This window comes from Oncorhynchus clarkii, chromosome 4 (assembly GCF_045791955.1).
Source record: "Oncorhynchus clarkii lewisi isolate Uvic-CL-2024 chromosome 4, UVic_Ocla_1.0, whole genome shotgun sequence".
Classification (NCBI taxonomy): domain Eukaryota; kingdom Metazoa; phylum Chordata; class Actinopteri; order Salmoniformes; family Salmonidae; genus Oncorhynchus; species Oncorhynchus clarkii.
Genome location: NC_092150.1, coordinates 29,862,446 through 29,890,215, shown reverse-complemented (window position 1 = coordinate 29,890,215; position 27,770 = coordinate 29,862,446). Strand labels below are relative to the sequence as shown.

General features: G+C 44.4%; 2 protein-coding genes across 3 annotated transcripts; one reads left to right on the top strand and one right to left on the bottom strand.

Moving 5' to 3' along the window:
- Positions 1 to 267: 267 nt before the first annotated feature.
- LOC139406708 (aminoadipate-semialdehyde dehydrogenase) lies at positions 268 to 5,727 on the top strand. The gene is made up of 13 exons (XM_071149650.1): positions 268 to 626; positions 902 to 1,022; positions 1,151 to 1,419; positions 1,553 to 1,745; positions 1,832 to 2,073; positions 2,225 to 2,504; positions 2,613 to 2,889; positions 3,037 to 3,155; positions 3,260 to 4,130; positions 4,441 to 4,604; positions 4,674 to 4,799; positions 4,933 to 5,064; positions 5,171 to 5,727. Exons 1-13 carry the CDS (start codon positions 388 to 390, stop codon positions 5,561 to 5,563), a joined length of 3,426 nt encoding a protein of 1,141 aa, XP_071005751.1. The 5' UTR covers positions 268 to 387; the 3' UTR covers positions 5,564 to 5,727.
- On the bottom strand, positions 5,669 to 27,668 carry LOC139406707 (capping protein inhibiting regulator of actin dynamics). Of its 2 annotated transcripts, XM_071149646.1 has the most exons (9): positions 27,604 to 27,668; positions 13,805 to 13,976; positions 11,536 to 11,668; positions 11,170 to 11,325; positions 10,745 to 11,005; positions 8,267 to 10,610; positions 7,918 to 8,102; positions 7,616 to 7,775; positions 5,669 to 7,418 (listed from the first exon to the last, which is right to left on the bottom strand). In XM_071149646.1, exons 1-9 carry the CDS (start codon positions 27,662 to 27,664, stop codon positions 7,258 to 7,260), a joined length of 3,633 nt encoding a protein of 1,210 aa, XP_071005747.1. In that variant the 5' UTR covers positions 27,665 to 27,668; the 3' UTR covers positions 5,669 to 7,257. The 2 variants fall into 2 exon arrangements, with proteins under 2 accessions (XP_071005747.1, XP_071005750.1); XM_071149649.1 differs by lacking the exon at positions 11,170 to 11,325.
- Positions 27,669 to 27,770: the final 102 nt, after the last annotated feature.

Below are 27,770 nucleotides of genomic sequence, written 5' to 3'. Positions count from 1 at the left end.
GGGTCAAGGGCTCTGACTAGCGGAATACAGCTTCGACCGGAAGTCGTTTTTTTTGTAGCAGGTTAGGAGACAGGTTTAGGTTATGAACATTTTTAGGTTTTATGGTTGGCTAAATTGATATCCTAACCTGATGCAAAAAGTCCCTTCAGGTCGTAGCTGTACTCCAGCTAGTCACGAAAATATTTTTAAATTTCCCGCAACAACATACTGAACTATGATTGGATGTTTCACTATGTGACACGGTTTTTTTCTACATGGTGTGATGTCATCTTCATGCGACAAAACATCGACCAGCCAACAACAAAATCAGTAGTTCTGTAAAGTAACTATGTAACATGAATTTGATAGTGAATAGCCATACTTTAGATTTTCCGTATTCACCCGGAGATGGCAACGAAAACACTACAAGACATGGTGCTCGCAGCTTCCTCTTTGCATAGTGGCAAAATAGCTGTCACATTTGACAATGGAATAACAGAAGGATGTCCTATGTTGCTTTATTACCACGAACTTGTTGCTCTTGGAAATGAATTAACACTTTTTCTACAGATACAGTGTGTGCAAAATACAAGAGCAATTGCATTATATTGTCAGCCAGATATCAACCTTCCTGTGTGGATTCTGGGGTAAGTTTAGTATTGGAAATCAAAGCAATTGTCTATTTATACAATAGATGATCTGGAACAGCACCATCCAATTAGCCCAAATTAGATCCATCTCTATGGCAAGATATTATTCACTGCTCTCTTTTTAATGGTGTGCAGATAGCGAATGACTCAATGGGGGTTGATCCATTTGATCAGCTGTTGCATACCATAGATTAGTATTACCCAAGTCTACTGTAAGTTCTCGGCTTGGACTACTGTAAACACAGCTCTCAAGGGGATCCTCTGTCTGTCAGCATCCTCCAGTTACCTGCTGCGTATGTACCACTGGACCCAGATGCCCCAGCACTCTTGTCTGCCCGTGTCATGAAGCAGTGTGGGCTGAAGTACTGTGTTCTACAGAGTGACCTGTTGCAGGTAAGAGTGGACTTCACAGAGCATTATGAGAGTGGTTTATATTACAACTGTGGCTTACAATTATGATTACTTGCTGACAGGTTTCACCTTCTGACTATTTGACTCTATCTTTCTCTCTCTTTCCCTAGCAATTCCAGATGGCATTTTCCAACCTCATGTCTATAGAGGTGTGTGCAGTGTGGTCTGCTCACAACCTAACCCTCGTACTAGTACAGCACAGACCAACTGCAGCCCGTAAAGAGGAGCCGAATGCTGACCTTTTTACTCCTGCTGCAGTTCCAGAGAGTGCCAGCCAGGGGGCACTGGCATATATATTACACACATCTGGAACCACAGGGCTTCCCAAGACCGTGAGGGTACCACATAAGTGTATAGTGCCCAATATACTGCACCTCCGGTATGTCCCTTTGGTTGGATTGGTGTAATGCATGTATTCCTGTATATCAATGTCCAGATTACTGATTGCATTGAATGTTAAGAATTTCATTAAATGTTGTTTGTTAAACAGCATTCTGTCTTTATCTCTTCAGATCTCTGTTTCAGATGACACCAGATGATGTGGTGTTCCTGGCCTCTCCCCTGACTTTTGACCCTTCAGTGGTGGAGATATTTTTGGCGTTGTCATCAGGGGCACGTCTCCTCATCGTCCCCACTGTGATTAAGAGAATGCCCAACAGACTGGCTCATGTGCTGTTTAAGAAACACAAAGCGACCGTCTTACAGGTAACTATGACAGTGGGATGAGAGTAACTTATCAAGCCTTTTGTTGCTTTTTGTTGTTGCGTGTGCTAATTTTTTGTCTCCCTCAGGTGACGCCCACTCTGCTTGGGCGTTTTGGAAGGCGTGTCCTACAGGAAGAGGTCCTCTCTGCTGGCTCTTCTCTACGTGTGTTAGCCCTAGGGGGCGAGGCCTGTCCCTCCCTAGCCCTGCTCCGTAGCTGGAGGCAGCAGGGGAACTGCACTCACATCTACAACATCTACGGCATCACTGAGGTTTCCTGCTGGGCCTGCTGCTACCACTTACCAGAGAGCCTCCTGCAGTCTACTGACATGTGAGTGACCACTGAACCCTAAAACCCTGACTGTGGCATCCAACTGCTGCCTAAACCAGCACCTCATTTTATGAACCTTTTATCCAATTCTCTGCACCGTGGACATATAATTGATTTGACTCTGTTGTTTAACGGGATGGATATTTCACAGGGCTGAATCCTCTGTGCCGCTGGGTCCTCCCCTGATGGAGACCACCGTGGAGCTAAGAGATGAGGATGGCTGCGTCATCACTCAGGGGGAAGGACAGGTGTTTATAGGTGGGATGGACAGGGTGTGCCTTCTAGATGACGAGGTGACTGTTGCTCCTGGTACAATGCGGTCTACAGGAGACTGGGTGCAGATTAGAGACACACATCTCTACTTCCTCGGGAGGCGGGACCGACTGGTCAAACGCCATGGACAGCGGCTGCATCTGGACACCTTACAGCAAGTCAGTACCATTTCAGACAGCATGTCATGTCAGGCACATATCACCAATTTTCCTGTGCTATCCCCACCTCCAGTCATTTATCTTTCAATCCTCCATATCCCCCTTCAGGTTGTAATGAGTCTACCCCAGGTGGAGGCATGTGCTGTGGGTCTGTATGAGGGGTCTCGGCTGGTGGCCTTTGTCGTAGCCTGCTCTACGTCTGGAGAACAAAAGGCAACCCATTCCTCCTCCCCTGTAGAGCACCAGGTAGAGCATCTTGAAGAGACTGCCCCCTCAACTAGAGGCCTACAGAAGGCCATCCTCCACAGGTTGTCTCATGTCCTACCCAGTCACAGTGTTCCAGACACCCTAGTCCTGGTCCCGGCCCTACCACTATCCTCACATGGTGAGTGACACTGTCCTCTGTAGCTGAGCATCGCTAGACTCTACTGTAGATGCTGCATTCTAAAACATTTTCTATCAGGGTTTTACCATTCGTTTTTGATCTTGGTAGTATCTGAAGTCTGGTGTAAATGAAATGGTGTTTCTTCAGGGAAAGTGTCTATGGGTGAACTTATGAAGATCTACCAGAGACAGAGAGCAGGTTCAGAGTCCCATAGTGCACTGGGGGACATGGAGACACTGAGAGAGAGACTCCAGTCTCTGTGGAGGGTACAGACAAGCCATTATGTTGTTTTATTATGGTCACATACAAGTCAGTATCCCCTTTACATCAAGAGTTTACATATTTGTACCTGTATATTTGTGTGTGTCAGGAGACTTTAGGTCTAACGGAGGATGAAGCCATCCAGGAGGACTCCAACTTCCTGTTAAGTGGAGGCGACTCTCTGCAGGCCCTGCGTCTCTGTGATGACATCACCACTGCCGTTGGAGTGACCTCATCAGGGCTTCTGGAGGTTATCCTGGACGGATCCTTCTCAGAAATACTGCGCCATGTTGCCATAGCAACACTGCCTTTCCCATCTGAGCACAGCCGGACATCCCATCCTGTGTCCATGAAACGCCCAGCAGACCCTGTCTCCTCAGCACAGCCCAAGAGACAGCCCTACTCTAAAACAGCTGCAGAATGGCCTCTGGGAGTTGTAGTTTCTTCTTTGAAGAAGGCTGTAAGATGTACAGTGGTAAGGAGAGCAGGGGAGGTTGTAGAGATGGGTCAGTCACACTCTTTGAGGACCAATGAAAACTCCTACTCAGACTCAGAGGGACCAATCAAAAGAACGAGAAATACACAGGAAAAAGGAGCCAATGAGAGTATAGAATCCAACCACTCCCAGACATTTGGATCCAATAAGTGGACAGAAAGCAACCATTCCCAGGCTGTGGAAACCAATGATCCCAGTGCTAGCAGTGTTACCCCTCCCTCCAGAGAGGCTGGTGGTCTGGGGCTGGTGGTGAGCTGGGAGTCAGACACAGGGAGGTGTGTAGACGCCTCTCCAGTCCTGCTGGTCCAGAGAGGAGCGGACGGATCCTCAGGAGGCACCAGGGCCACAGTGTTCATTGGCTCCCATTCCCACAGGATGCAGGCCCTGGACCTGACCACCGGGGGTCTGCTGTGGGAAAGGGTTTTAGGGGACAGGATCGAGTCCTCTTCTGCTGTGTCCCGATGTGGAAGACTCGTCGTGGTTGGTCAGTATCCACATAAAGCATCTGCTTTTTTTGGTTATGATAAATTGTTTAGTCTATTCTACTCTACAGTGTATATTTGGGGGCGGCAGGTAGCCTAGTGGTTAGAGCGTTGGACTAGTAACCAAAATGTTGCTGGATCGAATCCCCGAGCTGGCAAGGGTAAAATCTGTAATTCTGCCCCTGAACAAGGCAGTTAAACCACTGTTCCTAGGCCGTCGTTGTAAATACGAATTTGTTCTTAACTGACTTGCCTAGTTAAATAAAGGTTAAAAATAAATATTGAGGGTCTATGTTGTGTGTTTGTTCTCAGGGTGCTATGATGGTGGTGTGTATTTCCTGTGTGTGGAGTCTGGGGAGACACAGTGGGTGTTTGAGACTGGAGACGCAGTGAAGAGCTGTCCTACTGTGGACCCTCTCACAGGCCTAGTGATGGTGGGGTCGCATGATGGCCACGTCTATGCCCTCGACCCACAGGTGTGTGTATGTGCATACCTTTCCAGTGTAAATCTTGCATCACATGCTTAATAGTTATGTGTATTCTAGGTTCGGCAGTGTGTTTGGAAGCGCCACTGTGGGTGTGGGGCGGTGTTCTCCTCACCCTGTCTCCACCCCTCTCTCAGGCAGCTGTATGTAGCCACCCTCGGAGGACATCTCCTCTGTCTCAATCCTGTGAGTGTCCATGCTTCCTTACCTGCACAAATCACACTTAGTAGTAATACCCGCGCTTGTTTACTGACATGGCTCAGAAGCACTAGCACTGTTTGAGTGAAGACAACCGACTGACTCAATGTTCTTCTGTTAGGACACTGGTGCTGTCCTGTGGACATATTCCAGGAAGACTCCATTCTTCTCCTCACCAAGTTGCTCCTCGGGTCACATCATCATCGGCTCTGTGGATAGAAACATCTGCTGCTTCAGCCACACAGGGGAAATGGTGAGAGGAAGAACTGGCACTAAGATAATGGCAGTTTAGTGTCTTGATCATCTTCATTTTCCTCACTGAAGTGTTTCATTTGTGTTAATGCTTTGTGTTTTCACAGGTCTGGCAGTATGTGACCAATGGACCAGTTTTCTCATCCCCATGCATCACACCAGACAAGCAGAGGGTTGTGTGTGGGTCACATGACGGGTGTGTGTACTGTCTGAACTGTACTGACGGCTCATTGGTGTGGCGCTATCAGACCCCCAGCAGGGTGTACTCCAGCCCCTGTGTGTTTGAGGGGTCAGCATGGGGTAAGGAGGGTACATTGGTAGGCCTGGCCTCCACAGACGGGACCCTGTGCATTTTGGATGGAGAGGATGGGACTTTGAGAGCATCTCTCTCTCTGCTCGGGGAGCTGTTCTCCTCTCCTGTGGTGTGGGAGCGCTCCCTGGTGGTGGGATGTCGCAATGACTTTGTGTATTGTGTGGCGCCGACAGGGGAGCTCAAATAGATTCCTGAGATGATATCGTGTTTTTGTACCCTATTATAATATTAAAGAATAACATAGGAAACAAATGCGTTGACACTCATTTGAAGGAGGAATATGATTCTAAGCTTTGAGTTCAGACATCAGTATTTAATTTACATAATTCATAACATTTGCATCACTTTAAGATGTTCTCATGAATACCTTTTAAGTCAGACAAAAAAAGTGCAAATATTATCAAACAATATGTTGTTACATACAACACTGTGTACACTACACTATTGCACACAATCAAAGTTAAACAAAAATGCCAAAGTGACTGAGCCTTGGGGTCCTCTTTTTGACCAACGTTCTGGTAAAACCGCCTCTAACAACACACATACAGGTCTTTACATTGAGTAGTGAGAGCAAGGTAGTGATGGGAGAAATAGCCATAGGATGTCTGTCATCAACAGACAGCCCAGCAGATGTTCTCATAGCAAGGCTGGCTGGTTCACATGACGTTGAGGAAAATGGAAGAGGATGTGATATAGCTGTAAGCTTATCCCATGATGGGATTCACAGAATGTGACTTTCCAAATGCTGGAGGAGAAAAGGCCTTATTATAGGTCAACACATTAGCGGTGACATGACATATGTTACAGCCGGTAGGTTGTCTCTTTCCACAGCAAAGCAAAATACAGGACACAATTAGAGTGGTAAGAGCATTGTGCAATTCACAACCACCTGAAACCTGGTCTTTAATGGTTTGTTTCAGTACAGTCGACATTTGATTATGACAGACCTAGTGTTATTGTACAAACTGCGGTGAGATTCAAAACAACTCTGTAATGGCAATGTATTTATCTTTTTTACAATATAGCATCTTTGACAGCTGTCACAGTCATCACGGACACAGTGAGAATAGTTCTATACTAAGTACTGCTTTTGAATACGTGTTTGTTTGTTTTTTAAGAAAAAAAGAAGCTTATTCTGTACATTGCAGACAAGGCTCAGAGATGACAAATATATTGTTTCAACATTGTTAAAACCAGTGCTTGAAATAAACCCCACGAGATCAGGAAATGTTTTTATTTTAAGGGAGATAAACCAGGGGTGATCATCTGTCATGTTGGGTTATTGGCTACTGGTAGCCCTTAAAACACTGTCCCCAAAGTACCCTTGAAATGAAGAATCTTTATCCTTTTTCAGACCTGTCAAGACACATCTTTCCAATACATCAGCATTTTTATCTTGTATTATGTTTAGTGTATGATCTATTTACAGCTGTGGAGCTTTGATTGGCTACTGAAGGGAAGGAAGGGTTGGGATTGGCTAATGCAATGGCCAGCAGTGGCCATGATTGGCTGCTATAGGATCTTTTGACTTGTTGGAAGATATTATATAGTTGATAGTATACAGCCAGGTAATCTTGAAAAAATAATTGAGTTTGTGTTCATGTTTTCGTGTAAGAGCATGCTTGAACTGAGTGTTCATGTTTGTAAACGTGTGATCATATTTATATTATGAATGTGAAACACACTTTTGACATAATCAAACAAGTGCATGGTTATTGTGGCATGAGAGGAGAATGACTTGGTCTGGTGGCTGAGGTTAGAATGCAAGGTCAGGTGCACACCAGAGAGGAGAGGTCAGGGGATGGTTTGGGACAGGGGTCATAGTTCATGGGCAGTGTGTGTGTGTACTGTACTGATGCAGTGTAGAGGTTAGAGAGTAGGTTATTTGATGATCTGAGGGCAGTCACTCCAGGCTTTAGCCTTGCGCTTGGCCAGAGCCAGCCAGGCCGGCTCAGTGGACACCTGGGGAGAGTCAGTGGATGGGAAGCGCTTGGTCAACTCCTTCACTGCAGGGGGCGATGGAGTGGGGTCTGTAATCTCAACTGGAACACAAGACCCAGAGAGAAAGGGTTATAAAGCACGCCGAGGACGCCATAAAAGTGTAGTCATCCATGCAATTTACATAACAGATTGGTTTGATTATGATGATCCAGATGTAATAGATGTGAGATATCCTAACTGTCCGATCTGATCTTGGGAAAGTGTGATGTCAAACACTTGTGAATATGCTAGCTCTTACCTGTGACAGAGCTGGGCAGGGTGTTGGCTTTCTTCAGGAGGTCCCGGCGCTCCAAGCGGCCCAGGAGGGTGTCTGGTCTCTTAGCTTCCTCCGGTGTCTGTGGTTTCGGAGGGTTGGTGTTTCTACTCCCCTTACCCTCCATAGGACTAAGCAACACATCCTATGAAACACAGTTACCTTTCAGCTGTGCTCTCCTACTGTTATTAGTACAGGTGACTACTGAGAACGTGCATGTCTTTCTCTACATAAGCACATGTGTGTGTATGTGCGGCATTTGTGTATGTTAAAGTGCAGTAACATACGCTGTCTTTGTCCTTGGTTTGCTTCTCAGACAGTTTGTGGCTGCGGCGTTCGTCTCGGCTCTGCTGCTGCTCCCTGAAGCCTTTCTGTTTCTGCAGCGCTAGCGTGATCCACAGAGGCCCTGACTCCTTGTCCTGGACCCGCGTACTGTCCAATGAGTGCCTACTCTGCAGTGATGGCTTTCCCTCTGTAAGGGGCGAGACGAGACAACTATCATATACTGAGACATTCACACAAAATGACTCAAGTAATTAAAATGCAGGAGTGACTTTCCTACTCGCTTAAAAAAAGAAATCCATCAAATCTCTGTCTTGGACTAGCAGCACAGGCGTTTCCCAAGGTGACACTGACCTCTTCTGATGAGCTCCGTCTTCCTGTCAGCTTTCTCCCTCCAGGGGATACTGATGGAGGGGAAGAAGGACCTCTTCTCCTTGGGCTCCCCCTCCCCCTGGCCCTGGCTCTGTCCCTGGCCGTTCCTGTGGAGCTGGGCCACAGCTGAGGTCTCCTCCCTCCTCCTCTCACCTCGCTCCTCATGGCCAGCTGAATCAGCCTCCACCCAGCTCCTCTGGACCACTGCGTCACTGGAACTCTCTCTGCCCACTTTGGGGAGTGGAGAGGGGGGAGGGGTTGCAGGTTTAGGGGATGTGCTGGGTCTCTGGTAAAGTGAGGGTTTGGACGGCAGCTTCTCCCCCTCGCTGTGCATGGAAGGGGTGGGAGACTTGCCTGCTTTGGCCCGGGGCTCTGGAAGAGATACAATCACATGTCCAGGCTTGACCCCAGGAATGCTCTCTCTGAGTGGAGATGCAGGGCTGGAGCTATTAGAGAACACTGAGGTGTCAGAGTCGCGGTCAATGGGGGTCAGAGGTGAGGGGACCCCATCAAAGCTGTCGCCGGCACTGTACCTCTTCTTCCTCTTGTCTGTCGACTGATCACTGTGGAAGCGGAGGGAGTAGTTGGTCCTCCTCAGCTTGATCCCAAACGGAGATGGCTGGCCCTTCTCCTCCCCCTCCTCCCGGCCATCAGAGTCCTCTGATTCTCCTCCCAGGCTCCCAGTATCTGTCTCAGAGCCCTTGGGTCTGGGTGAGGCCTGGGAAGAGCTGGGGACTATGAAAGACGGGAGGTCTTTGGCAAACATGCACTCCCCTGTTCCATCTGCAATCCGGACAGTCTTACCGCCCCGGCTCTGGGTCTTGCTGTCTGGGGCTGGTGAAGCTGCAGGGGGAACAGAGGCACTGGAGGAGGTGTCGGAGACAACAGATGCTGGCCTTCCTCCTTCCTTCTCTTCCTGACTCAACACCTCAGAGTTCCTGTTTGAGTCGGCAAACTTCTTCCTGGCCGGGGTGATGGAGAACTTGGCGCTGGCGGACATGGTCTTCCTGAGGTTGCTATGGAGGAACGGACTCTGGTCCTCACTGCTGGGTCGGCTCTGGCTCTGGTGGTCTGGGTATTCCTCATACTTTCCCTCCCCCGCCCCCTTGAATATCTTGGAGCGGATACTGGCCCACTCTGCAAGGACGGCTGCACTGGACTGGTCTGTGGACTCGCTGAGGGATTTGGTTTTCCCAGACTTGCGGTCTGGTGAAGTCTTGCTCTTGGTTGGTGGTGGGGTGCCCATGGCAGCTTTCTTTTCATCTGCCAGACCCAGGAGAGACTTACAAGCTGTTTCTTTGATATGGTCCAGGTTGACAGCAGTCCCACAGAGCTGGGCACCCGTCACCAGGATGGCTGTGTGGGGGACATACTGAGAGGACGGGAGGGTTGGGGAGTCAGCTCCTCCAGGGGACAAGGCCTTGACTCCCTCTTTTTGTTCAGTCACAGCGCCCCCCTGCTGGCTGGAGGCCGGCGTAACAGGCGTCAGGTTGACCTTCTGGAACAGAATCTGCTTCTCCCCAGAGGACACTTTAAAGGTGAACGGCCTTTGTCTCTCCTCCATCTCTCTCCAGCGCACCTCCTCCGCCCTCCTCTTCCTTTCAGGGTCAGAGCTGCTCGCAGCCACTTCTGCACACAGTCTCTTCTCCTCCTCCTCCTCTGCAAGCAGTTTTCTCTTTTCTTCCACCTGCTTTTTCTTCCTTTCCTCCTCTTCTTCTGCCTCTTTCAGTATCTTTTCCTCCTCGACACAGAGACGCTCTGCCTCCAGTTCGTGCTGCTTCCTCTCCTCTTCCTCTTTCCTCATTCTTTCCTCTTCCTCTTTCCTCCTTTTCTCTTCCTCTAGTGTCCTCTGCTCCTCCTCTCGCTGCATAAGCTCCAATTCCTCCCTCATCCTTCTCTCTTCTTCTCTCTGTATCCTCTCTTCTTCATCTCTGATTCTCATCACTTCCAGTTCTCTCTGTCTCCTTTCTTCTTCCTCCCTAATCCTCCTTTCCTCTTCTTCTTTCATCCTCCTCTCCATCTCCTCTCCCTGCCTTCTTTCCTCCTCCTCTTTGCGTATAAGTTCCTCCTCCTGTTGGCGACATCTCTCCTCCTCTAACTCACGCAGCCTCCACTCCTCTGCTTTCCTCTTCCTATCCTCTTCTTCCTCTCTGTGCCTTTGTTCTGCCAGCTCTCTCTTCCTCCTGGACTCCTGTCTCTCGTCCTCCTGCTGTTTCTGCTTCTTCGTTTTCTCTGGGGGTGTCTCTTCCTCAGCGGTTCTGTATTGGACGTCGGCTGCATCTGTTTCCTCCTGCAGTATGCCAGGGAAATCCACCTCTTGCAAATCCTGGAAAAAAGTATGTATTTTGATTTCTATTGTTGAGCTCCATCTCACTCTATTCCATCTACATGACAATTCTATGCATGCACATTCATACCAAAGAAAGACCACCAACTGTAAGGAACCTGAACCCCTCTCACCTGTGTGAATCGGCGGTGCTTGCGGGAGATCCTCTGGTTTTTGGGTTTGACAGACAGTTTATGCTTGGCAGCGGTGTTGTCCAGCCTAGGGACAGACTGTGGGACTCCGTCCAGGTCGATGGACTCGATGGTACCGGTGGCTGGAAGAACTCGTTTGGACCTAGGAGATTTCACTGGAGTACTTGGAGTCCCGGTCTGGGCAGCTCCGTGGCTCTGGCTGGGCCCTTGGCTCTGGCTGGGCCCTTGGCTCTGGCTGGCCCCCTGGTTGTCATGGAAAGAATACATTGTCAATCTCTTCCTATATTTCCAACACGAATTCTTTAGGTTACTACTGTAGCATTATAAGCTAACAGTGAACCAAAGAGTATGCAATTAGTATGTATACCAATGGTGCCCAGTCCTGCCATTAATAATCCTGCCTTTACCTTTGTCTCTGTGTCCACTGGCTCAGCTTCCACCTGGGCTAAGACCTTCAGGGGGCTCCTGGGCACCTCCTCTTCATCTGAGCTGCCCTCGTCTCCCTCACTCTTCCTCAGAGAGGGGGGCCTCTGGCCAAACTTGATATTCTGTGCTATCTGCCTCTGCACATTCAACACATACACACACATTTTGGGTTTGGTGTTAGACATTGACGAGAGCAGTAACGCTAAAGTGTCTGTTAGATTGTTAGATAGATTGTTAGATAATTGATTGTTACCTGGGGCAACGGTTGACTTACGAGTCATCAACCAAGACTGTGAACATACATCTGAATGTGTGTGTGCGCGTGCATGTGCGTGTTTAAGTCCCACCTGCAGGTTCCTGACTTTATCGGAGACGTTTTCCTGGGACATGGTATGTTCTGGACTGGGCTCCTGTACTGCTTCCTCTGGGATAAACACACTGTCGTGGGAGAGGGCTCGGGAGCCAATGGGGTTCAGCTCCCTGCAAAGACAAAACAGACTCTACAGATATAGTATGTTATTACAGTCAGTCATTCATTTCTGACAGGGTGTAGTGTCCCTCACACACTCTAAACTCCATAAATTAAAAGCTAAAAGTCAGTCAAGCAATTTATAGACCACATTTCAACTGAACCGCACCCCTTTCTCACCAGACCTTGAGATTTAATCGACTCTGCTGACATGAAAATAGATAAACAGATCCATTGCAATCGAGAAGCCACATGGTAATACAGTGTCTTCAGAAAGTATACATACCGCTTGATCTATTCTACATTTTGTTGTGTTACAGACTGAATTCAAAATGAATGTAAAAAAAAAAAAGAATCTAACCAAACTACATACGATACCCCATAATGACAATGGGAAAACATGTTTTTATACATTTTTGCAACTTTATTGAAAATCAAATACAGAAATATCTCATTTAGATACATAAGTATTCACACCCCTGAACCAATACTTTGTAGAAGCTCCTTTGGCAGTGATTACAGCTGAGTCTTTCTGGGAAAGTCTAAGAGTTTTGCACACCTGGAGTTTACAATATTTGCACATTTTTTATTTATTTTTATTCTTCAAGCTCTGTCGAGTTGGTTGTTGATCATTGCTAAACAGCCATTTTCAAGTCTTGCCATAGATTTTTAAGCCGATTTAAGTCAAAACTGTAACTAATCCATTCAGTCAGGAACATTCAATATCATCTTAGTAAGCAACTCCAGTGTATATTTGACCTTGTGTTTTAGGTTATTGTCCTGCTGAAAGGTGAATTTGTCTCCCAGTGTCTGTTGGAAAACAGACTGAACTAGGTTTTCCTCTAGGATTTTGCCTGTGCTTAGTTCAATTCCATTTATTTTACTCTTAAAAAAACTCCCTAGTCCTTTCTGATGACAAGCAACCCATAACATGATGCAGCCACCACCATGCTGGGAAATATGAAGAGTGATACTCAGTGATGTGTTGTGATGGATTCGCCCCAAACATAACGCTTTGTATTCAGAACATCAAATTCATTTCTTTGCCACATTTCTTGCAGTTTTACAAACAGGAATCACAGGATGCATGTTTAGGGATATTTGTATTCTGTATAGGCTTCCTTCTTTTCACTCTGTCATTTAGGTTAGTATTGTGGAGTAACTACAATGTTGTTGAGCCATCCTCAATTTTCTCCTATCACAACCATTAAACCCGGTTTCCTTCCTCTCCGGCAACTGAGTTAGGAAGGATGCCTGTATCTTTGTAGTGACTGCGTGTATTGATACACCATCCAAAGTGTGATTAATAACTTCAGCATGCTCAAAGGGATATTCAATGTCTGCTTTTTTAAATGTATTACCCATCTACCAATACGTGCCTTCTTTGCGAGGCATTGTAAAAACCTCCCTGGTCTTTGTGGTTGAATCTGTGTTTGAAATGCACTGCTCGACTGAGGAATATTACAGATAATTGTATGTGTTGGGTACAGAGATGAGGTAGTCATTCAAAAATCATGAAAAACACTATTATTGCACACTATTATTGAGTCCATGCAACTTATTATGTGAGTTGTTAAGAACATGTTTACTCCTGAACTTATTTAGGCTTGCCGTATAACAAAAGGGGTGAATACTCGACTCAAAACATTTCAGTTTTTCATTTTAAATTAATTATTAAACATTTCTGAAAACATATTTCCACTTTGACATTATGGGTTATTGTGTGTAGGCCAGTGACACAAAATCTCAATTGAAATTCATTTTACATTCAGGCTGTAAAACAACAAAATGTTGAAAAAGTCTAGGGGTGTAAATACTTTCTGAGGGCACTGTGTATATGTGGGATATAAGTTGAGTCTTCGTGGGAATAGTATCATAGGCTTTCTCTGTGGTCTGGGTAAGTGTGTCTTACTGAAAGGGATTAAAGACATAATGTGCTCAAGGCCATGCAGACTAAATTATTGATAAGACCTGTGTTTAGAGTTTGTTTCATTTTGAGGTGGAGGCCTGTACAAGCAATAGGGAGGAAACTGCAATGGCGGTACAACTCAACTCTTTATGACAACATTATGAGCAATGTATAAATGCAATCTTGACTGCTGGAGTATTTCACAGCATCAAACAGAATGCATAAATGTCCTGTTTACCTCAGATGTTGATTGGTCTCCTCATCATCTGAGACGACTCCGTTGCACACTTCCCCTGTGGAGAAGCTAGCTTTCAGCTCTACTGCATCAAAGCCCCTCTGCACTGCCTCCCTCTTCTTCCTCCTCCCAAACAGGCGTCGGAACGGCTGGAATTTGCCCTGCCGTCGCCTCTCTGCACGCAGAAAGAGAAATTATAACCAAAGCCACTAGCCACACACTATCAGCTTATCTCTCTTTATATCACACCCATGAACATGTTTGATTACATATAAATGTGTGGGCCGGAGTGTGTGTGAATGTGTGCAATTTACACAAGGTGTGTGAACGGATACAAAAGAACTCCACAGCAGATGAAGTGAAGAGAAAACCTTGGCTCGGTTGATAATACTTACCTTCAACAACAGTATGTTTATGCGAACGCCTATCTGAAAGCCTATGTACAGTAGTAGGACTACTCAGGAGGACATGGTTGAGAACCAACATTCTGATCACATAACAGGCTGAATCATTCTGTCCTGACTGGACCTTTGGGAGTCACTCAGTAAATAAATCACTCACTCTGACTGACTGACTCTGTCCTTCCCATATCCAAACATATACTGTAATCCGTATGTCTGCATATAATATCACGTGTTTCACTTGAATACTGAAACGCTCTTTGGATAATGTAGAGACACAGGTGAGGAGCACTCCTTTGGTTATAATCCATGAGGTGATCTTTGATCAAGGGATGAAATATTATAAAACAGAAATACTATAAAACAAAATGGCTGTTGTAGCCTCAACGGTGCATTTTTTATTCTTGCAATGCATAAGCCGAGAACAATAAAGTTTTTTTTTTTTTTATCCACAGGTGTTCTAAAAACTTTTGGCTGGTATTGTATATTTGTGTTCTTTTGTTGAGGAAGTATTTTTTTAAATCAAATAAATGCACTATTATTGATTAAAATCACACAATTTAGCTCTATCCCTCAGTGTACACATAAAAATGGTCAGTCCACCCTTATGTGCCATCATTAACAGGAAGTGACATTATTCAACCATTTTTAACTGCATGGTACAGAAACAGATACGTAATCACATTCTTTTATATCTTTGTTTTCTTGTTTTTTAAAGACAGGTGGGGATTGTTGAGCAGACCAACACAACCCCATTACATGAAATACAGATGGAAAACTAGTACTTATCAAAATGATACTTTAACCCATAAAAACATACAATAAATTCATTTCGTTGCACACCATGTGGTCTCCTGTCCTTCACCACATGAGGAGCCATTTTGAGCCCCCCCAAAATTAAACCCCGTCACACTCAACCCATACACGTTTCATTGTAACTGTCACGCCCTGACCTTAAAAAGCCTTTTTATGTCTCTATTTGGTTTGGTCAGGGTGTAATTTGGGGTGGGCATTCTATGTTCTATTTTCCATGTTTTTGTATATTTTTGTTTGGGCCGGGTATGGTTCTCAATCAGGGACAGCTGTCTATCGTTGTCTCTGATTGGGAACCATACTTACAGTAGGTAGCCCTTATCCCTCCTTTCTGTGTGGGAAGTTTTATTTGTTTGTGGCACTATAGCACTTAAGCTTCACGGTCGTTTTGTATGGTTTATTGTTTTGTTGCCGTCATTTTAAATAAAGGAAGAATGTAAGCTCACCTCGCTGCGCTTTGGTCTTCCTTCAATGACAGCAGTGACAGTAACAGGGGTTGTAAACCTGTGACAGGGTTGAGTTATATACTTTATTTATGAATATTGCATCTAAACAAATTCATTTTTTAATATATTATACATTATATATAGTTTATATTCACTTATGAAACATGCTGTAATGTGTTCCATGTGAACAAAAAATATATTTTAAGGCAGGTATACTAGGGGTAGGAGAGTTGGCCAAGGCTCTTAACTTCCGTTGTTCCTTTAAGTCGCTCTAGATCCTAAATGACTCAAGGATTATAGTGTAGACATGCATATATTCTAAGAATCTTTGATTTAACGTTATCCACTGAAACATCTAGGGAATGGTGGCACCCACATCAACAGCAGAAAGACAAAGGCAGTGTCGAGCACGTCAAAATGCTGACCCAGAAAAAAAGGAACAATACTTTGAGAGAGAGCGTCAGAGATGGAAAAGAAATGTTGAGGCAGGGAAAAAGAAAAAGATCAGTGATTTAAAGTGAGAGAGACCAGCGTCAAAAGCGTAAACAGTGGAGAACAGCATACAAAATAAGCAATGAGGGGAAAGGAGCACTGAGGAACTTGACCACTCCTCCACAAAGTCCAGATCATGTTCCAGAGCAGTCCCCACAGACAGGATCTTCAAGGTCAGGGCAATGTGGCAATGGTACATGGAACTTTTTTTTGAGTCAAGCCATGGAAAAGGGGCTCCTGATGGTGTGGGAGGAACGTTGAAGAGAACGGCGGACGGGTTGGTGGCTAAGGGCCGTGATATCAGTGATGCATAGGAGCTTTACAAAGCCCTCCGTGAGACAAACACGTCAGGGAAGCTGTTCTTTGGGAAGTGTGCCGATGTCGAACGTCTGATGGAGATGATGTCAAGCCCGATAAAAGCGGTTCCCTCCACCATGAGAATACACCAGGTCATCACCCTTTCTCCTGGTGAGCTGATGTCTGGGGATACACCAGGTCATCACCCGTGCTCCCGGTGAGCTGATGTCTGGGGATACACCAGGTCATCACCCGTGCTCCTGGTGAGCTGATGTCTGGGGATACACCAGGTCATCACCCGTGCTCCTGGTGAGCTGATGTCTGGGGATACACCAGGTCATCACCCGTGCTCCTGGTGAGCTGATGTCTGGGGATACACCAGGTCATCACCCGTGCTCCTGGTGAGCTGATGTCTGGGGATACACCAGGTCATCACCCGTGCTCCTGGTGAGCTGATGTCTGGGGATACACCAGGTCATCACCCGTGCTCCTGGTGAGCTGATGTCTGGGGATACACCAGGTCATCACCCGTGCTCCCGGTGAGCTGATGTCTGGGGATACACCAGGTCATCACCCGTGCTCCTGGTGAGCTGATGTCTTGGGATACACCAGGTCATCACCCGTGCTCCTGGTGAGCTGATGTCTGGGGATACACCAGGTCATCACCCGTGCTCCTGGTGAGCTGATGTCTGGGGATACACCAGGTCATCACCCGTGCTCCTGGTGAGCTGATGTCTGGGGATACACCAGGTCATCACCCGTGCTCCTGGTGAGCTGATGTCTGGGGATACACCAGGTCATCACCCGTGCTCCTGGTGAGCTGATGTCTGGGGATACACCAGGTCATCACCCGTGCTCCCGGTGAGCTGATGTCTGGGGATACACCAGGTCATCACCCGTGCTCCTGGTGAGCTGATGTCTGGGGATACACCAGGTCATCACCCGTGCTCCTGGTGAGCTGATGTCTCGTGATGTCAGCTGCCTTTGTTCAACAAAGAAGGACCGAAACTGTACATGCTTTAACACACCCTACTTCAGTTTCAGGCAGAAGTTCCTGGCTGCTCCAGAACAGCCAGCCAATGAGGAAAATCCACAACCTGTGGACGAAATCCAGTGGGGAAATCCAGGTCTTCTTAGGCAGTGGTGTATAGTGGAATACGATGATGACCTTTATCCAGGCTTCATCCTCTGCACAGATGAAATGAGTGTACAAGTGAAATGTATGCATCGTGTAGGACCAAAAACATTTTTCTGGCCTTTTGGAGACGACTGGTCCTTGAGATGATTCCACCCTCACAGCGTGTGACATCCCGCCACGTAGAGGTTGAGAGAGACGTGTGGATCAGACTCTCAGGAAGAAAACCATGAATGAATATGGTGCTCCTGAGAAGAAGGATAGTCATGCTGACACTAGTGCTGTAGTTACAGCTGTTCTAGCATTCTAAATGCCCTTGGAAAATGTTCCTACAGTTTGATGACACGTTGAACTTTTCTGATGAAACGTGTTAAATGTTATTAATTACTCTAATTACTCTTAAATTCCTTTTTAGATATTTACTGCAGTTTGGTTAATAAAAACCAGATTGTTCTAAATATATCTAAATGTCCTTATTACATGGTTGCATCCAATGAAGTGCAATGTTTCCGGGTAAATCTTGAAGGGATTTTGATAGTAAACTAAACTAGTTTATATAGAAACCGATGTGTCTCTTCAACCCTGTTACAGTATCCAACCATCACCCTAGTCTCAACCCTGTCACATGACAATATTTGTTTAAAGAAATGTGAAAGATGAATAAATATGAATTGAATGTTTTCTGAGCTCAGTCTGAAATGTTAAGGACAATCCCAGGGTGATTAGATTTATGTTCAAATTCTGACTTGAAAGCATTCTTTTATTTAAATGATGAGTCCCGTTGACACGTGTCTATTTCAGGGTTTACTATAGCAACATTGCGATTTTGCATACATTTTAACGTGTTTTTGCTTCGTCATTATGGGGTATTGTGTGTAGATTGATGAGGATCATCAATGATCGGCTATGAAAAGCCAACTGACATTTACTCCTGAGGTGCTGACTTGTCGCACCCTCGACAACCAGTGTGATTATTATTATTTGACCCTGCTGGTCATTTATGAACATTTGAACATCTTGGCCATGTTCTGTTATAATCTCCACCCGGCACAGCCAGAAGAGGACTGGCCACCCCTCATAGCCTGGTTCCTCTCTAGGTGTCTTCCTAGGCTTTGGCCTTTCTAGGGAGTTTTTCCTAGCCACCGTGCTTCTACACCTGCATTGCTTACTGTTTGGGGTTTTAGGCTGGGTTTCTGTACAGCACTTTGATATATCAGCTGATGTAAGAAGGGCTATATAAATAAATCTGATTTGATTTGATTTAAAAAATATATATATTGTAGAATAATACTGTAACGTATCAAAATGTGGAAAAAGGAAAGGGGTCTGAATACTTTCTGAATGCACTGTATTCCAGCTATTTATATATCAATTCCAGTTGTACTTTATCAAAAGCCTTTAAGTCAGCTATGAATACCAGGCCTGGTTTCCCTGATTATTCATAATGTTCTATTTTTCCCAGTACTTGTTTTATATTACCTCCAATGTATCGTCCATGTAAAACATCTGTCTGATTAGGATGAATAATATCCAACATTTTCTTAACACCTTTTTAATTCTATACGCCATGGAATTTGTCTGAATTTTTGCATCACAACACTGAATTGTAATGGGCCTACATTTTGTTTTATGGACTGGATCTTTATATTTACCACTTGGGTCCTGTTTCAGTAGTTGAGGTTGAGTATCTGATAATCTACCATTTTTATAGGAGTGGTTAAAACGGTCCTCTGAGTACATCAAAAAAGGTTTGGTATATCTCAACTGGTATGCCACCTATCCCTGGATTTTCCCCAGACTTAAATGCTTTAATTGCATCAATAAGTTCCTCCTCTGTAGTTTGGCCTTCACATTAGTCTTTCTGTACAGTTGTTAATTTTACATTATTAACAGAAAAAAAAATCCATACAATTAACTTCAGTTAGTGAAGATGGAGGAGACTGAGATGAAAACATATGCTTAAAATAATTAGCTTCCTCTTTAAAAACATTGTTTGGTGAATTATGGATGACTCCATCATTCGTAACAAGTTTCAGTAAATTATTTTTGGTTGCATTTCTATGTTGAAGATAAAAAAAAATATTCTCCCATATTCCATCAAGTTCACTTAATTTTTTTAATAATATGTTGCATTTGATCTTTCTTGAATAAGTTCCTCTATTTCTTTTTTCTATAACGTATCTGTGCCTCTATTGCTCTCTATCTGTACTGCTAGTCCTTTTTACTTCGTTAATATGAACTATTTTGACCTAAATTGCTTTTGTTTTAAAGATGAGTACGAATTGCATGGCCTCTAAAGGCACATTTAAAAGTGTCCCTTACAATAAGGGGATTTGCTGTACCTATGTTATGTCGGAAAATGTCAGTTACAAATTATTCTGTTCTAGTTAAAAACAAGTTATCATCCAATAGGCTTTGATTAAAGTTCCAATATCCTTTCCCACATGGAAATTCTGTAAGAGTAAGGTATATGCCAATTATTTGATGATCCATTAAGCCAAGATAGTGCAGGTCCACTTAGGCCATGGCCCAGTGAGCCCCAGTAGCCGGGCCATGGAGGTGAAAACACAAAAGTCTGAGGCTTTTTGGTAAAACACTAGGGTAAATCCTCAGTGGAAATGCAACATTATTAAAGTGTAGGGAGTTCCTAATGTGAACATTGGTGCTCAGCATGCCCACGGAGCATTTTAGATCTGCCAAGTGGTAGAATGCTAGCACACCAGACCAGCTAGGCCACAAACAAAACAAACCAATATGATATCTACAGAATCCCCTACTATAATATTGAATGATGAAGCTCTACTACAGTGAAGACAGGAAATGACATTGACAGCCATGCTCAAGAGAATTTCCTGTTTATCAGATAATAAAATGCGGTTCCCTGAGTGCCGAAGCTTATCTCTGGAAATGTCAATGTCAGTGTGTAAAGGACACACATCTAATTTCTTCTCTCTACAAAATTCATTAGAGATTCGCACCCTGAGACCTAACCTCATAATGCACTTATGGACAAGAACGTCTCATGGACAAGGAAGCTTGTTGTTAATTTATCTACAAGGCAGTTGCTTACTGCTACTATAACAACATAATGATTACAATATAATTTTGCTGGTATTGGCCATGTGAATTATAGACCAGTATCCAGGCTTGAAATATTGATTCAGTAAATTACCTTTGTCCAAAACATAAATCATAGTGTACCTACCTACCACACAACCACGGACGATGCAAACCCCTCCACTGGCTCACACTGATAGGGCATGATTTCAGTTGGTCATGATTGAGTCATGGCAACAGAGCAGTTTTAAATGCCACAGTGTTGAATTGAAGATAAGACGAGGACCTTTGATTCCAATCTTTATCGCCTTGTTAGCTTTCCTTGCCAGTCAGATATAAACTTGAAGCCATATAATCTAAACATTCCCACATCAGGGGTGGTTAAGGGGTGTGTTTTCCTGGATTAGTGCATGTGTTCCCATGTGTGTCTGCATGAGCAAAAGCTGAAGAACATACGCACATCCAGGTACTTTTTTTGTATGTGCTGGAGTTATGGTTGAATTGATAAAAATAACAAGGAAAACGCTGCTGTTCATGCTCCCAGGTGATTTTATTGTTACACTGTTTCGACCCTTAGGTCTTTATGAGCGGCCATGTGTCTGTACGAGCAGCTATGTGTGTATCTATGTCCGTGTGTGTGTAACTATACTAGAATAGTAAACTTTTTTTGTTGTCGACATACTGTGTACATGTTGTTAGTCCCCACAATATGAAATGCTATTTCTAGGGGGTTTAGGGTTAAGGTTACAATTAGTGTTAGAATTAGGTTTAGGGTTAGGAGCTAAGCTTAATTTTTGGGTTAGAGTTTGGAGCTAGGGTTAGGTTTAGGGTTAAGGTTTTCGGGTTAAGGTTAGGGGTTCAAATCCTCCCTGGATTTTGTGTTAAAAGCTCTACAACAAAGCTTTCTTAGTGTCCAACAAGCTTTCTCTGCCCTTAACCTTGTTTTGAACACCTCCAAAACAAAGGTCATATGGTTTGGTAAGAAGAATGCCCCTCTCCCCACAGGTGTGATTACTACCTCTAGAGCTTGAGGTAGTCACCTCATAGAAGTACTTGGGAGTATGGCTAGACGGTACACTGTCCTTCTCTCAGCACATATCAAAGCTGCAGGCTAAAGTTAAATCTAGACTTGGTTTCCTCTATCATAATCACTCCTTTTTCACCCCAGCTGCCAAACTAACAATGATTCAGATGACCATCCTACCCATGCTAGATTACGGAGACGTCATTCTCAAGTGGCTAGATGTTCTTTACCATTCGGCCATCAGATTTGCCACCAATGGTCCTTATAGGACACTGCACTCTATGCTCCTCTGCAAACTGGTCATCCCTGTATACCTGTCGCAACACCCACTGGTTGATGCTTATTTATAAAACTCTCTTAGGCCTCACTCCCGTCTATCTGAGATAGCTATTGCAGCCCTCATCCTCCACATACAACACCCGTTCTGCCAGTCACATTCTGTTAAAGGTCCCAAAAGCACACACATCCCTGGGTCGCTTGTCTTTTCAGTTCGCTGCAGCTAGCGACTGGAACGAGCTGCAACAAACACTCAAACTGGACAGTTTTATCTCAGTTTTATTCATTCAAATAATCAATCATGGACACTCTTACTGACAGTTGTGGCTGCTTTGCGTGATGTATTGTTGACTCTAAATTCTTGCCCTTTGTGCTGTTGCCTGTGGCCAATAATGTTTGTACCCTGTTTTGTGCTGCTACCATGCTGTTGTCATGTTGTGTTGCTACCATGCTGTGTTGTCATGCGTTGCTGCCATGCTATGTTGTTGTCTTAGGTCTCTCTTTATGCAATGTTGTGTTGTCTCTCTTCATGTGATGTGTGTTTTGTCCTATATTTTTATTTAATACGTTTCATCTGTCATCCCAGCCCCCGCCCCCGCAGGAGGCCTTTTGGTAGGCCGTCATTGTAAGTAAGAATTTGTTCTTAACTGACTTGCCTAGTTAAATAAAGGTTAAATAAATGGGAAAACTAGGATTTTGAATGGGACTGAATTGTGTCCCCCCACAAGGTTAGTTATACAAGACTGTGTTTGTGTGTGTGTTAGTGGGAGGTCCTGTGATGAACTGAAGTGGGTTAGAGTTACCAGGCTACTCTACACCACTGTGAAGACAAACACTTTCTGGGCTCTCTGAGTATCCCTTTCAGGGCTATAAGTAGCAACCAGTGTGGGATTTCACTCAGTGTGTGTTGCTGCACAGGGGCATTGTGGGAAATGATACAGTAAACTCCATATCATCATCTCTGGCAGCTGTGTGAGTTTGAGTAGTGTGTTATGCTAAAAGCATCAGCAACTACATCCATCTATCCTTAGTGATTCAAATACTATACTGTATGTTGACTCTTCACTCGTGACCATGTAAATCTTATCAAAATGTCCACCTTTACCAAGACCTCAGCCAAATCATAATCTGTCCTCATATCCAAGTGGTATAAATCAATCATAGAATTTGTGTTACCTTATCATTTATTAACAATGGTGCAATTTAGAAAAACAAAGGCCTTAACAGAACAGTGCACCAACCGTTTACCAACAGGATGTCAACAGTGTGCCAGTCTGTTGAACCAGACTGCTGACTGAGCCAACCCTGAGAGTCTACTGGACTCAGTCTATGTGTTTTAGCGTGTGTTATTGAGTAAACTGATGAGCTTCTCTAGCCTATTTATCTCTGACTGTCAGACTGTTTCTCACTCCCTCTGTGGAAGTGCTGAGTGTTATTGTACTGTGGCACCGATATCCTATTTCCCCACAACGTGCTCTGCTCTCCCAGCATCAGGACCTGTCCTGCACTGCTTCTGCTCTGTTTCGCTAGCCGGCCCATACTGCACTCACTGCCTGTGGCGTGCTCACACACTCATGCGTGAAACTGTAAAGGACAAGTTTTCTGCAGAGTAGAACACTCAGCAGCACTCCACACGTCTACTCTAGCTAGCCGACTCCCGGGTTAAGTCTATGAATGGTCCACATAAAACATCTTGTACATAGTAAAGCTATTACTACTAATATTCTGCTCCCAACACATACCGACATTTTGAACTACAGCGCAACATTACATTAGACTGTTAGTGATAGGAGAAAGGAAATGCTTAAAGCCCGAGCATAAAGTGGAGAGATGTGGGCCGTGTATTGATTTACCAAGGCCTGAACCATAGTCAACTAAAACGATCCTATTGATCCATTTTTGTTATTTACCGTAGCTCGTATATCAACAATCTACTGCCATTTACTGCTCGCTGTCCTGATTCCTGTTGTTTTCATCCCTTTTGTTTTTGTCCTGACAATTCAATCAATTCAGAATGTATCAGTTCACCATGGTACATATCAATAGGAGATAAAAGAGCAGCTCTTCGAGCGGGAGCATAGTGCAGAGAACACATAGGGTCAAGCAGAGGCCTTAGCACATCACACACATCTAAGACAGGCCTATGTAAAGCTTTTGATATCAGTTACTGTACTACACATCATCACACCATGCCTTTCTTAAAGAGACACTTAAAAAGAGCTCTAAATGTAACCCCATAAGGCCTCGTTGTATCCTGACGTTATCATTCATTCTAGTCTAAGTCCTGTCTCTTTAAGGCTGTGTCTAAAATCACTCTTGTTTTCCTATTTACCTGGGCTTTCGGATACGGTTACCTCTAAATGAGTTTCACTGGCGTCCGTAGCCATGGTAATGGCACACCTTGTCTGTGGTGAGAGAAAAAGGGAGTGAACATGGGGGTTGTAGTTGTCTTTAGTGGGAGAGTCCCTTGTCAGGAAAGAAAAAGAGAAAATGCTGTGGACAGAGCAGCACTCACTTAGTGAAGGGAGAAACATGAGAGTTCACGCAAAGGGCGCACTTTGAATGGCACACTTGTCCCTTGCTCTCCTCTATCTAGCTATGCTCCTCTCTCCCCTCTTTCGGAGAGTCCCTTGGTGACTAGCTTGTTAATGGCAAGGGGAACCGCTCAGAGACCACTGTGCTACACACATTTTGTGTACCAACATCACTGCTATTATGAAGCCAAACAAACACCCAAGATAGCTGGAAAAAGTTTGGCAATTATATGACACTAACACACCTTTCAAATGACACCTAACGCACCTTTCAAATCAATATAATCCCAACCGAACAAAATCACAGGATACTCACAGTATAATTTCCCTCTGCCTCTCCTCGCCCCACTGCAGCTGTGAATAATGTGTTAACCCAGCAGGGAAGCACTTTGTTGCTCCAGACCTGCATTTGATTACAGACCCTCCACGTAAGCACAACGTGGATATTACTCGTCACACATGACTGCAGTGCTCCCTCAGATCAAAACCACATGGTACACCCACCAAGACCACCGCCACTTCTAACAGACACCATTTAAGAAACATAATGTATGGACATGAAAGATGCTGGTGTTATCTTGCACCAGAGAATGGCTGCAACACCTCCATCATACACATGGCTCTCTGGCTGCAACACCTCCATCATACACATAGCTCTCTGGCTGCAACACCTCCATCATACACATAGCTCTCTGGCTGCAACACCTCTCATCCAACACCTGTCAGTCTCTAGACACCATCACGTTGTTGAGCCACAGATTATCAGATGTACAGTGGAAACACACGGTGTGTAAAATTCTAAGCACTTGGGCCAGAAGCCTGGCATGGTGAGACAGTCCTGAGAAAGAGATGGGGAGAAATAGAGACAGACATATAAAGACGGGGGGGGTAGAGATAGAGGGAGCGAGAGGGATAGAGACAGAGAGAGCACAAGGGAGAGAGAGAGGGAGGGATAGACAGAGAGTGAGATCAACAACGTGCTGTACTCTCTCTGCTACATGCTTCTCCTTTCTGAGGATGACAGGGTCTGACAGAGCCTCTCAGAAATGTCTCACCAAGAATGGCTCTTTGTTCTGACTGACTATAGTTAGGGCAGGACAAGGAGCCAGCAATCACGTGTGGAGATGTATAAGAGGGAATGTGTATATTGTGTGTATTGATGTGGGTGAGAGTATGCTATTGGTTGTAAGGGAGTAGTGACTGTGTTAGTGTATGCCGGTATTCATGTAATTGGTGTGGAAGTGTGTATGAGTGTTTGCATACGTGTACAGTATGTGCGTTGTTATGGATGTACAGTGCCTTCAGAAAATATTCATACCCCTTGACTTATTCCACATTTTGTTGTGTTACAGCCTGAATTCAAAATGTATTAAATATATATTTTGTCCTCACCCATCTACACACAACACCCCATAATGACAATTTGAAAATATGTTTTTAGACATTTTGGCAAATTTATTGAAAATGAAATACAGAAATATCTAATTTACATAATGTGTCTTTCTGGGTAAGTCTCTAAGAGCTTTCCACACCTGAATTATGCAACATTTACCCATGATTCTTTTCAAAATTCTTCAAGCTCTGTCAAGTTGGTTGTTGATCATTGCAAGACAGCCACATTCAAGTTTTGCCATATATTTTCAAGTAGATTTAAGTCAAAACTGTAACTCAGTTACATTGTGTCTTCTTGGTAAACAACTCCAGTGTAGATTTGGCCTTGTGTTTTAGGATATTGTTGTGCTGAAAAGGTGAATTCATCTCCCAGTGTCTGTTGGAAAGCAGACTGATCCAGGTTTTCCCCTAGGATTTTGCCTGTGCTTAGCTCCATTCCGTTTCTTTTTTGTCCTGACAAATTCTCCATTACTTAATGATTACAAGCATACCCATAACATGATGCAGCCACCACTATGCTTGGAAATATGGATGGTGGTACTCAGTAATGTTTTGTATTGGATTTGTCCCAAATATAACACTGTGTGCTTTGCCATATTCTTTGCAGTATTACATTAGTGCCTTGTTGCAAACAGGATGCATGTTTTGGAATATTTCAATTCTGTAAAGGCTTCCTTCTTTTCACTGTCATTTAGGTTAGTATTGTGGATAAACTAAAATGTTGCTGACCCAGCCTACATTTTCTCCTATCACAGCCATTAAACTCTGTAACTGTTTCAAAGTCATTATTGGCCTCATGGTGAAATCCTTGATTTCATTCCTCTCCTGCAACTAAGTTAGGAAGGACGCTTGTATCTTTGCAGTGACTCAGTATATTGATTCACCATCCAAAGTGTAATTAATAACTTCACCATGCTCAAACAGATATTCAATGTCTGCTTTTTAATTTTTTTTTATCTACGCCCTTCTTTGCGAGGTATTGGAAAATCTCTCTGGTCTTTGTGGTTGAATCTGTGTTTGAAATTCACTGCTCGACTGAGGGACCTTACAGAGAATTGTATGTGTGGGGTACAGAGATTAGGTGGTCATTCAAAAATCATGATAAACGCTATTATTGCACACAGAGTGAGTCCATGCAACTTATTATGTGGCTTGTTAAGATGTTTTTATTTTTTTACTCCTGAACTTAATTATGCTTGCTATAACAAAGGGGTTGAATACTTATTGACTCAATACATTTCAGTTTTCATTTTTTATTAATTTGTACAAATTTCAAAAAACACAATTCCACTTTGACATTACGGGATATTTTGTGTAGGCCAGTGACAAAACATTTGAAATTCAGGATGTAGAATAACAAAATGTGGAAAAAGTCAAGGGGTGTGAATACTTTCTGAAGGCACTGTATGTGACTGGGCATATTTTGGGTGTGTGAGTAGAATAGCTTTAGCTGAGCTGACCATATGGGTGTATGTTGAGCATGTGTCTGCATGGCAGTGTGTGTGTGTGTGTGTCTGCCTGTCTATGCTGTGGTAGACAGACTTGAGAGCAGAGCTGCAGATGTGATGAGAGAAGCACGAGGAGCGGCCATGTGCTCTGCAGAAGCAGAGAGAGAGATGCCTTTGACAAGGGTACAGCTGCAACACAGTGTGACAGTGGCATAGCATCACGATGCTGTGTTGCAGTGGAGCTGCTGTGTAGCCACTGAAGAGCTCAACATCACTCCACTGTGACACAGCCCTGTGCAATGGCTTAATAGCACAGCTCATTGTCATAAGCACAGTGGGACAGCTAACAGCTAACTGCCATAGCTCAATGGCATAGCTCAGTGCCATGATAAATAGCGCAATGGGTTGGCTAAAGTGTCGTAGCTTGACAGCGTAAACAGCTTGTTGTCGAAGCAGACAGACGAGGTGGAACTGTGCAACCCTTTACCTATTTTAGCGGCACAACTTGACAGGGCTGCGCACCACTGCAGAAAAACCTTAGGGAACATCGATCTGCCCTTCTGCACAATGTTTTACCCAGACCAGCGGCGTTGCTGCTGCTGCTTCCTCTCTCTGCGGCTTTGGGAGAAACAAAGGGAAATCAAATACAAACAG

What these genes read in the sequence shown, in the direction of transcription:
- LOC139406708 (XM_071149650.1), top strand. Translation starts at nt 388, where the DNA reads ATGGCAACGAAAACACTACAAGACATGGTGCTCGCAGCTTCCTCTTTG. An exon ending in CCCAATATACTGCACCTCCG is followed by an intron (nt 1,420 to 1,552) that starts GTATGTCCCTTT and finishes TTATCTCTTCAG; the next exon opens with ATCTCTGTTTCAGATGACAC. An exon ending in GACTCCAGTCTCTGTGGAGG is followed by an intron (nt 3,156 to 3,259) that starts GTACAGACAAGC and finishes TGTGTGTGTCAG; the next exon opens with GAGACTTTAGGTCTAACGGA.
- LOC139406707 (XM_071149646.1), bottom strand. Translation starts at nt 27,664, where the DNA reads ATGTTCCCTAAGGTTTTTCTGCAGTGGTGCGCAGCCCTGTCAAGTTGT. An exon ending in CAGTGGACACAGAGACAAAG is followed by an intron (nt 11,006 to 11,169) that starts GTAAAGGCAGGA and finishes CATGACAACCAG; the next exon opens with GGGGCCAGCCAGAGCCAAGG. An exon ending in GACGGAGCTCATCAGAAGAG is followed by an intron (nt 8,103 to 8,266) that starts GTCAGTGTCACC and finishes CGCCCCTTACAG; the next exon opens with AGGGAAAGCCATCACTGCAG.